The sequence below is a fragment of the Dendropsophus ebraccatus genome, chromosome 13, assembly GCF_027789765.1.
Source record: "Dendropsophus ebraccatus isolate aDenEbr1 chromosome 13, aDenEbr1.pat, whole genome shotgun sequence".
Classification (NCBI taxonomy): Eukaryota; Metazoa; Chordata; class Amphibia; order Anura; family Hylidae; genus Dendropsophus; species Dendropsophus ebraccatus.
The window spans coordinates 42,889,055-42,900,236 of NC_091466.1; the positions used below are offsets into that span (position 1 = coordinate 42,889,055).

Sequence of the window (11,182 nt, forward strand, 5' to 3'; positions counted from 1 at the left end):
TTTCTGAAATACTCAGACCAGCCCTTCTGGCACCAACAACCATGCCACGAACTGCAGGAGATTGTCTTGAGCATATCTACATGCCTAAATGCACTGAGTTGCCGCCATGTGATTGGCTGATTAGAAATTAAGTGGTAACGTGCAGTTGGACAGGTGTACCTAATAAAGTGGCCGGTGAGTGTATAAGGTGCATGCATTTTTTTTTTTCTTCATTTTGTTGCTTTCTATGGGCAAAGCTATACGACAGCCCAGAGTTATAGTTACATGAGATACTCTAATGGAATCTTCCACATATGCAGCCCCCTTACATACACAGACAGAATGGTTTAAAAGTACAGCACTTCACTATATAAGTAGAATTACTTATCTTGAGTTACATCCAGAGCTGTGTCTGTAAATAAAAGATTATAGATTCCAAAAAAAAATTATGCACCTTACATATAACATGTTGCTGCAGTAGTACCAATGGGTACTACAGGTCCCAGTCCACTGGTCACCCACCTCACACTCCTGAGGTGGGTGACCAGTGGACTGGGACCTGTAGTACCCATTGGTATTGGTAACTTGCATCCTGATATGTTTTTGCACATGTGCATTATTCTGAGCAGCGTACTGTAGCAGCAAGCACTGGCACTTTACTCTTTGCACCTTATGCTGTAGGAATGTTTACATATGCCTTATATTAGTATCTATGTGGATGCATTGTCACTTTTATAACTTGTCCCAGCAATCTGGTCCCCCGCCTCCCCAGGTCTTGTTTTTAATGTTGCATGTGTGTTTTTCTCTGTATACTATTTAATAAAGTGAATTATGGTATTGATATCATTTAGTCCTGATTGAGTCTCTTTTGGGGTTTCCCTTATCTTTTTTTTTGGTGTGGCAGAACAAGTAATATAGTCTTTGAACCTTTGTGTCATGCTCTGCCCTATCAGGTCCTACACTAAATAAAATGAAAACTGTCCCTTTAGGGTACCTTCACACGAACCGGATCCGCAGCGGATTTGACGCGATTTGCAGCGAAATCCGCTGCGAATCCAGGTATAGTGAGGTTCTATGGGGTCCCATACCCGCAGCAGATATGTGACCCGGCCCCCGGCCCATACATTACCTGCTCGGAGCCGCGGCTGTGTGAAGCTCGCGGCTCCCCTTGCTTCCCATCAGCCAATCAGTGCTGCTGTGCTCTGATTGGCTGATGGGGAGCCAGGAGCTTCACACAGCCGGGGCACCGAGCAGGTAATGTATGTTGTGGGCTGGGGCTGTGGGAGGCCGGAGGTTAAAGGGGCCGGGTCACATATCTGCAGCAGAATGAAAATTCCGCTGCGGGTATGGGACCCCATAGAACTTTACTATACCCGGATCTGCGATTTGCAGCGAAATCCGCTGAAGATCTGGTACGTGTGAAGGCATCCTTAAAGAGGTTTCTCCATATCAGAGTAGGCCGCTCATCTCTATTAAAAGCTACAATGGAGATAGCCATGTTAAAGTAAGACTTCTTCAGAAACTGAACCAAGAGGGATTAACAGAAAGACATCATTCAGTCTACTTATGTCTCAAAAGCATTTTAATATGATTGTAGGAAGAGAGAGTCATGCCACTTGGAATCCATCAAAGTATTCGTATGCTACTTCAAATTACATGGAAATTCATTTAACTTTATCTCCAATCCTAGGATATTCAATGTATAACATTTAGAATTTTTGTCTGTAATCCCGGCAGCCCTAGTGTGCAGACTAGAAGACGTATACTACAAATGAGGAACAATAACTAAGAACTTGAATCCAGCCTTTAGGTAAAAACATCATATAAAATGTAAGTATTTCTAGAAGAGAAGACATATACAAGGCATCTATAGATTAGTTGCTTTGTGTAAAGTGTCTTGTTAGACATTCAGCCATCTGCTCAGCTAAAGGGTTAACAGTGTTTTGTGTGACATACTAATGCTTTTCTCACCTGCATCTGCTTGTTCTGCACCATACTATTACAATCCCCCCAGGTACCCAGCACAAGTGAACGAGATGGATTGAGGACAATGGAGGGGATAGTTGTGACCTCATTCCTGCCCTGTCTTAAGATTTCATCTCTATCAAGTTGTGTTTTTACAAGATCCCTGGGTCGTGACTCACGACAAACAATGAAAGAAAAATACACATGTTATCGGATCTGGAGCAGGTGAGGCTCCCAGGGCTTTATATAGAAAATGACCTTAAAGTATCAGTAATGCCCAGAGCACCAGTTAGTTTTTTCCGCTATATTACATCACTGACATTTTGGTCCCTTTGTCATGTCCCCAATGTTTCAAAATGTAGCCATCTGACAGGTGATGGCAAGAAAATATTACTTTACTTAAAGTAGTAGATAAATGGAGCAAATTTCAGCAGATGTGGTAGGTAAATGTATAGAAACTAAACGTAAACATTCATGGGACAAACATATCTATTCTAAGGTAATAAGAAAGGAAATAATTTAAGGGCAAAATAGATAAACTTTCACTGCCGGACATCATCTGTGATTGTGATGTCCTACCATTACCTGTGTCTGGTTGTCTTGCTCTCCAATATGGTTCCTCTTGGTATCCTGTTCTCTAGTCCAGATCCTGAATGGCCAGTTTCTAAGGCCCATTTACACGGCTGGACACTGCCGCAATGCAAGGGCTGGTCAGCGAGGTTGGCACTGAGCACAGGTACAGTTGATTCTTTACTTTGCAAGTTTGTCTGCTCTGTATTGCACTCTGCTGCTCTTCCCCACACCTCTGCCTGCCACTGACTGCTTGAATGAACCACCACTTGTGTCTTGGTATTGTTTTTTATTACGTGTACGCAGAAAGGGGGATTAAGTTAGCAAAATATTTGCAGTTGTTAAAGGGATTGTCCAGGAATATGAAACTATGGATTAGAGATGAGCGAACCTGGAGCATGCTCGAGTTGATCCAAACCCGAACTTTCGGCATTTGATTAGCGGCGGCTGCTGAACTTGGATAAAGCCCTAAGGCTATGTGGAAAACATGGATAACATGGATAAAGTCATTGGCTATATCCATGTTTTCCAGATGTTTGAGCTTTATCCAAGTTCAGCAGCCCCAGCTAATCAAATACCGAATGTTCGGGTTCAGATCGACTCGAACCCGATTCGCTCATCTCTACTATGGATACTTTCTTCCAAAAACATGGATACTTTCTTCCAAAAACAGCACCACATCTGTCTACAGGTGGTATTGCAGCTCATCCCAATATACTTAAATGGGGCTGAGCTGCAATACTGTACCCAACCTATGGACAGGTGTGGCACTGACAGAGAGCAGCATTTTTTGCTAATCCTGGACAGTCCCTTTAGGGGTGAAGAATAGTGATGAGTAAATGTTAGTTCAAACCGGAACGCTTGGAATTCGACTCCTAGAGGGTCTGGAGAAGTTGGATGCCTAGGGAGTCTTGGAAAATATTGATAAAGCAATAGGCTGTATCTAGGTTTTCCTGGCAGCCCTAAGGCTGCACCCAATTAATCCAGACACCAGGAGTCAAATGCCTAGCGTTCGGATTTGAACCAACATTGCCGAACCCAAGCGTTAAGCAAGTTTGCTTAACACTAGCAATGATTGGTATATCTATTAAAGGAGAATTCCGGTGAAATTTTTTATTAAAGTATTGTATTGCCACCCAAAAGTTATACAAATCACCAATATACACTTATTACGGGAAATGCTTATAAAGTGCTTTTTTCCCTGAACTTACTACTGCATCAAGGCTTCACTTCCTGGATAAAATGGTGATGTCACGACCTGACTCCCAGAGCTGTGCGGGCTGTGGCTGCTGGAGAGGATGATGGCAGAGGGATGCTCAGTGTCCCTCCAGTGCCCTCAGTGTCCCTCTGCCATCCTTCTCTCCAGCAGCCACAGCCCGCACAGCTCTGGGAGTCGGGTCGTGACATCAACATGTTATCCAGGAAGTGAAGCCTTGATGCAGTAGTAAGTACAGGGAAAAAAAGCACTTTATAAGCATTTCCCATAATAAGTGTATATTGGTGATTTGTATAACTTTTGGGGGGCAATACAATATTTTAATAAAAAGTTTCACTGGACCTCTCCTTTAAGCCCCACTTACTTCAATGGAGCTGAGCTGCAATTCCTGACACAACCCATTGACAGGTGTGGGCGCTGTTCCTGGCAGAAAGCAGCCATGTTTTTCTAATCCTGTGCAGGCTCTTTAACTTTTGTACCAGGAAAAGTTCAGCAACATCTTCAGGCATTCACTGCGAATTAGATTTGCTTGGTGCTGCTCCCAAACTCAAATAGTTCCAGCTCATAAAAGAAGAAGATCAGGTAATAATGATAATAACATTTCCTGAATAACTCTAAAGATTTAGTCTCCCTTCAAGGACCGAGGAACAGAGGAAACCTAGTTAGACTTCATTTCAAGAATATTTAGCAATTTCTGTTTCATGTGATTTATGAACAGAAAGTTTCTTCAGGTCATATTTTAAGGAACAGCTAAGGCTCCTTTACACGGGCAAACAGCGGCCAATACGAGCACGGATCGATTATATACAAGTTGACAACTGTCGCTTTAATAGGACAATTTACATTGGTTGTTGGGAGTGATGTGCTGTACACATGACTGCTAGAATAGCCCTTCACTTTCATTATTGTTGGCAGCATACCATCAGGTTTCTTGTAGGCTATTACACAAAGCGATTATCGTCCGTACTTGGCCGATTACTAACCACTCTGGCCGATAATCTGTTGGTGTAAAAGGAATTGTTCATAGGCAACGATCAGCCGGCATGCATGATGTCGACGGATCACTGTCTTTGAACATGTTCAAAAAGAACGTCAAGAATAGCAATGATCTGCTGGCCATAGCTCTGCGTAATAGGAGCAGCGGCAGCAGACCACTGCTATCTTCTGTGCGCCATCCAGATGATCTTAAGACTGCCAGGAAAGCCCCCCCCTTACTGTTGGCGTGTGTAATAACACCGACAGTGAGCAGGGAATGAGGAGCAAATGAGATCTGACCTGACAGGTTTGCGCTCACTTGCTCCTTAATAGCAGGCCGTGTAATAGGGCCCGAAATGACCAACACAGCTGTTGTACAGCCTGATAGCGTCTTCATTTGTTACCAGTAGGTTATGTAGGGCCCATTGCCTTGCGTTTACAAGTGATGTGTTGGCAACAATAGCAAACTGATGTACCGATCGTTCAGTGGCCCAGCCCCACAATTGATCTTGCCTTGTCAAGACAGCAACCCGTTCATGTAAAAGGGCCCTTAGGATTATACATTAATCTTCTTATAAGATAGACCTTAAAGCAACTCCGTACCCACAATCTGACCCCCGCCCCCAAACCAATTATACAGTCAGATAGCTGCTTTTAATCCATGATCTGTCCTGGGGTCCTTTCGGCAGGTGATGCAGTTATTGTCCTAAAAAAACAACTTTTAAACTTGCAGCCCTGTGTCAAATTGGTGTGGCTAGGAGTACCCATGCCCTAGGATTGCGACACCCCTCAGTCCCTCCTCCCCGCCCTCTTCATTATTAGGAATGCCCCTAGAACAATTTTTCCAATTCATCACCTGTCTGAACACTGCACAGGTGCTGGCTTGTTAAGACATCTCTGCAGTGTTGAGACAGGTGATGAATAGGAAAAATCCTGCCCAGGGGCATTCCTAATGATGAGGAGAGTGGGGCGTTGCAACCCTGGATCATGGGTCCTCCAAGCCACACCAATTTGACACAGGGCTACAAGTTTAAAAGTTGTTTTTTAGGACAATAACTGCATCACCTGCTGAACGGACCCCAGGACAGATCTTGGCCTAAAAGCAGCTATCCGAAGGTACAAATGGTTTGGGAGGGTCAGATTGTGGGTACAGAGTCGCTTTAAGGGGAACCTGCCAGGTTGTTTATGGACCCTAAACCACTACCAAGCCTTAACCCCTAGACGACCCTGGACGTAGGGTTACGTCATGGAAGTCTGTCCCCAGACGACCCATGACGTAACCTTACGTCATGGGTGTTATTCCCGCTATGAAGCGCGCTCCGGAGCGGAGCGCGCTTCATAGGAGGTGGGGGCCGGCTGCAGTGAGCAGCCGGGACCTCACCGGCAATGACACGCTGCAGCGATCGCGCTGCCGCGTGTTATTAACCCCTTAAACGCCACGATCGCGGCGCGACCGCGGCGTTTAAGTGTAAGTGACAGGGGGAGTCCCCTGTCACTTACCGATCGGGACCCCCGCAGTGTGACTGCGGGGGTCCCGATCGTTGAAACGGACTGCTGGAGGTCTCTTACCTGCCTCCATGCGGTCCGATCGGCGATCTGCTACACTGAGCCTGCACAGGCAGGCTCAATGAGCAGATCGCCGATAACACTGATCAATGCTATGCCTATGGCATAGCATTCATCAGTGTAGAAATCAGACTAATCTATTTACAAGTCCCCCAAAGGGACTTCAAAAGTGTAAGAAAAAAAAAGTTCAAAACACTATTACACTACCCCAAAACCCCTCCCCCAATAAAAGTCTAAATCACCCCCCTTTCCCATTATATAAATAAAACATATAAAAATGAATAAATAGATAAACATATAATATATCATAGCGTGCGTAATTGTCCGATCTATTAAAATATAACAAGCGTCATTGCGACCGGTAAACGGCGTACACGAAAAGAGGGGAAAAAGTGCGCAGATTACCGATTTTATGTTACATTATATATTAAAAAAAATCAATAAAAAATGATCAAAACGTCCGATCTTCACAAATATGGTATTAATAAAAACTAGAGATCATGGCGGAAAAAATGACACCCCATACAGCCCCATAGGTGAAAAAATAAAACCGTTATAAGCGTCACAATAGGCCCATTTTATTAATATTTAATTGCCAAAAAAAAGGATTTCATAAAAAAAATATATATATAACATTAGAGAATCTGTGTAACCTGCATATGGTTGTGTTCAGACTGACCTATAGAATAATAGTATCATGTCGCCTTTACCATATAGTGCATTACGTAGACACAGGAACTCCCCAAACGTTACCATATTGCATTCTTTCTTACGATTTCACCTATTTATATCTTCATAAATAATATATTTGGAATTCCATCATACATGTTATGGTAAAATGAATGACGCCATTACAAAGTACAACTATTCCTGTAAAAAACAAGCACTTACATGGCTTGTAGATAGAAAACTGAGAGTGCTAGAGCTCTTAGAAGGGGAGGAGGGAAAAACGAAAGCACTAAGATCAAAATTTGCGCGGTCCACTGGGTCATTTTGGGCCTGGTCCTCAAAGGGTTAAAGAGTTACCATTTAAAAAAAAAAAAAGCTTTTGACATGTCACACAGAAATGTCAAATTTTTGATTTGTCGGAGTCTCAGTTCTGAGACCCCATTAATCTTCTGCTCAATTTGTCTCGTTGCAGGAAATGTGCTCCATAGAAGTTTATAGAGACCAACTCCTGCAATGAGTCTGATCAAGCAATGAACCAAAGAGAGAAGTGCACAACATCATCAGCGAGACTGAGTGTGCATGGTTTCGTCTGCGCTCAGTGACCAGGTAGATATGAACGAACTTGCCAAAAGTTCGGTTTTGCATGAACCCAAACGATTAGCACTTCAATCCTGCTGCCTGGAGAAGGCAGAAGATACGGTTGCATCCACCTTTTGTAGGCAGCGGGATTTAAATGCCAATCGTTCAGGTTTTAAACTTTTGGCAAATTTCTTCATCTCTAGAGGATATACACCTGCCACCTCCCATCTCATAAGATATATTTCTGCAAAGTGGATATACAGGAAGTGAGCATGGGGGAGCAAAAGGCTTGAGCTGTCTTCTCCTTCCTGAACAGCCCCTTTAAAGTGTTACGGTCACTTAAAAAAAAAAACTTTTGACATGTTTAGTGACCTAGATCCACAATTGATTGATAGAGTGAAATGCTTAGGTAAACTCTTCCCTCAGCTCTAAGGCTTGCTACGATTTCCATCCCCTTGCAGGAGATGGTCTCTATTTAATTACAATAGAGATTGTCTCTTGTGGCAAGATGAAAAAACGTAGCGAGACTTAAAGTGAAGCACTTAGCTGTGCGCTTCTTCCGCCTCTATTTAACAAATGGTGAGAATATGAACACTTACACTCCTATTGAATCCCTGTGTCATGCTCCACCCATAGGGAGCCAGGTAGGATCTGGTGTGGGCCTTTGGAGGTAATTTGTATATAGTTATAAGTTATAGAGGTTACTACAGAATGCAAAGAGCACACATTATATCTCCTTAGACTCCATGCTTGCACTGGTTTATTACTAAGTACAGATTTATCAAAACATAATTACGGCATAATTATAATAATAATAATAGAAAAAAAGGGAAAGCTACAGCAACAAAAGCTTCAAGTACTAGTAACCCAATAAATTCTTATGGGTCCAAGGCCAATGAGAACTGACCAAAACGAACAGAATTTTGCAAATTTAATTACAAAACTCGAAGTATTTGCATTGGTGCTGATCACAGAACAGCATAATATATACAAGTCCTTATATTACAAGATCACATGAGAAGGGGATCCGCTGTGATCCAAGTCACGGGAATCAATAAGCATCGTCATCATCCACTTCACAGCCGTAATCTGAAAGAAAGCAAAATGTTACACTTAATGCTTGGCCATGTAACAATGGTGGTGAGGAAGAAAGAATCCATGGTATTGTACTGTTAATCATGGGATTTATGTTCAGATTAATTCCCTGCATGCCATAAACACAACATGGAGACACTATTATGGCCGGCTGATATACGGACTCGCCGTAAGGCTGCTTTAGGGTGTGTAAATTCTTTTTTACTACCTCTTTAGCTCTATTTGGGGTAGTTAAATAGAGAAAGCTAAATATCTGGAAAACGTGCAGCTATATTACAAAAGGATCTTTGTAAAATAAGGTTTTGTAAGTTTATCCTTCAGCTATTTTTGGTAAAGGGTAGTACTTGGCTGGATGTGCTGTCATCACTGCACCAGAGCTACGGAGGGCATATAATTGGCAAGTACAATTTTTTGTTCACATTTCCTGCCATTAGACCAGTTAAAGGTCCCCATACACTTTCAATGACTGACAATCCGTTATCTCTCCCATCCGCCCCATACACAGGAACGTTTGGCATCGGCAAGCATTCCTGTGTTCTCTGAGGGGAGGGGTAAGCCACAGGGTGAGAGCTGCGGCTTATCTCTACAAGTTCAAAGGGTTCAGGCAATGATTTTCCATCATGCTCGACCTCTATCATCACTGACATCATCTGTCACGCCATACACCTTAGAGCGACAGCAAAACTTGTCACGAGGACCTTTACACTCGCAGACAACCACTTTAGCCTCTTACAGTGATGGGGGAGTGGGGGACAAGGGGAGAGTTGTAGAGGGTAATAGATATAGGTGTTAGCCCATGCCACCTGGCTCCAGAGATACAGATCAGATACTGGCTTTATGTTACTTTATAGCTATACTTACCGTGGCCTCCTAGCAGCTCAAGTGCGCTGACACAATGCTCCTGCTCCTCCTCCTCCTCTTCTTCTTCCTCCACCTCTTCCTCAGGGTTATAGGTCACTGGTCCACTCTCCACTACTACTGCCTGGCTCTCTACAGGACTGCTAGATTCCTACAAAATGACAAACAACTCCATGGGTCTTTGAATAAAGGAAAAAAATCTTAATCTGTTGTAAAATTGCATTATTAAAGTGATACTGTCACCCCCCTTACTCTAAGTGCAGTGGACAATGTCACCTAAGTAAGGCTCCAGGGGAAAGAGGGCCTAACAACTGCCGCGAAGCCCCACCTAGGTGACACTGTTAACCGATACAATGATGCTATTTTATACCAAAGACACAACACAGACAAGTTTCATACAGGTATAAATTGAATGAGCAACATCTAAGCTTGTGGATGGTGCTGAGAACCGCACATAGAGTAAGGGGGTAACAATATTTAAAACTACTCACTCCCGGTTTGGACCCAAAATACTATGTGACAATGTGGCCTGGTTTACGTACCCCGATAACACACCCATACAAGAAGCTGTTGGACTGGCACAGGATACAGTCCGAGCACCTCCAGAATCTAGGCTCCAGCTGTCCTCAGACTATACAGTACATACGTAATATAATGCTCTGATCACAGTGGCAGCACACATGCACCCTGACCATATCTTCTATTGTTGGGGTCCTGGTTTTACATGTTCTGGGGAGAAATGTATCCATTGACCACAATGCAAAGCATTCCCAACCATCTACACTTGACAGCTGAATAGTTGCTGTTAGTGATGACAACCACCAAGGGTTTTCCAGCATTAGATGCAATGCATATATGGAAGATAATCTAAATCTGAACAATTATAACCTAGAAAAAAAATTGAAAATGTTTTCATACACACAAATTAATGGCACCCAACAGGGAAGGTTGACTCCATAAATGCTCAGTAAACTCTGCCCAAATTACACAGTTCTCGTGTTGGCCATACACCACCAACTACCCATCTCCCCGACTAAATTATAAATAACCTTCAGACTGGCTGAGTGTGAATTATTACCTACCATAAAGACTGAGAATAAGCTCCTGACAGTCACCTCTTGCTGTGATCACCTTACAGCACTTCAGGTTTTGCTTTATTTTGACTGCAGACATCTGGATGCCCCGTACATATGGGGGTGTCAGAGGGAAGGGTCACTCTTTAACTTATGTGTATGGCCTCCTTTACTCTATTTCACTTGGGAAAGCAGCCGTTCTCCAGAGCTGTTCTGCCCATAATAGAATGTATTTGATCCCCCAATACTGTGCTCTTTTCAACCTTCTGTACCTATTGTGACTGTTATACTGAGGTAGAAATTATAATGATAGAGGGGATAATAATGAGGTGGGAATGAATCTTTATTATGGGTTCCACTGAATGAAATAGAAACCACAGTCTAGGATGGGGGTTCCCCAACAGCTCCCAGCATGTCCTAACAGTGAGAATAGCAGTCTTTATAGCAGCAGATTGAAGTCCAGTGTTTTCTTTTCATATAGGAAATGCAGATACTGAGAAATAAGAAACCAAACTGTTTACTGAAAAGTTCTCCATGGCCAGGACAAAAGCCAGAGGCCTAATATCTATAGCAAAAAAATCCCTTTAAAAGATGTCGAAAAAAAAAAAATCGAGATAATAAGTATTCCTCTAAACCA

The 11,182-nt window shown here is 43.0% G+C and overlaps 1 protein-coding gene and 1 long non-coding RNA gene across 3 annotated transcripts in view; one reads left to right on the top strand and one right to left on the bottom strand.

Moving 5' to 3' along the window:
- The first annotated feature begins 1,714 nt into the window (after positions 1 to 1,714).
- The window catches only part of LOC138770841 (uncharacterized), a 16,980-nt gene continuing 7,512 nt past the window's right edge, over positions 1,715 to 11,182 (top strand). Inside the window, exons 1-3 of one of the 2 annotated variants that reach the window (XR_011359515.1) lie at positions 1,715 to 1,789; positions 7,413 to 7,546; positions 11,027 to 11,182. The exon at positions 11,027 to 11,182 is cut by the window's right edge and continues 234 nt beyond it. This is a non-coding gene — a long non-coding RNA (uncharacterized lncRNA). The remainder of the gene's footprint in view (positions 1,790 to 7,412; positions 7,547 to 11,026) is intronic. The other variant, XR_011359514.1, reaches the window with a different exon arrangement.
- The window catches only part of BRF1 (BRF1 general transcription factor IIIB subunit), a 212,905-nt gene continuing 209,683 nt past the window's right edge, over positions 7,961 to 11,182 (bottom strand). Inside the window, exons 17-18 of the mRNA XM_069950096.1 lie at positions 9,476 to 9,623; positions 7,961 to 8,608 (exon numbers count right to left, since the gene is read on the bottom strand). Of these exons, the coding sequence (XP_069806197.1) occupies positions 8,571 to 8,608; positions 9,476 to 9,623 (186 nt within the window). The 3' untranslated portion in view covers positions 7,961 to 8,570. The remainder of the gene's footprint in view (positions 8,609 to 9,475; positions 9,624 to 11,182) is intronic.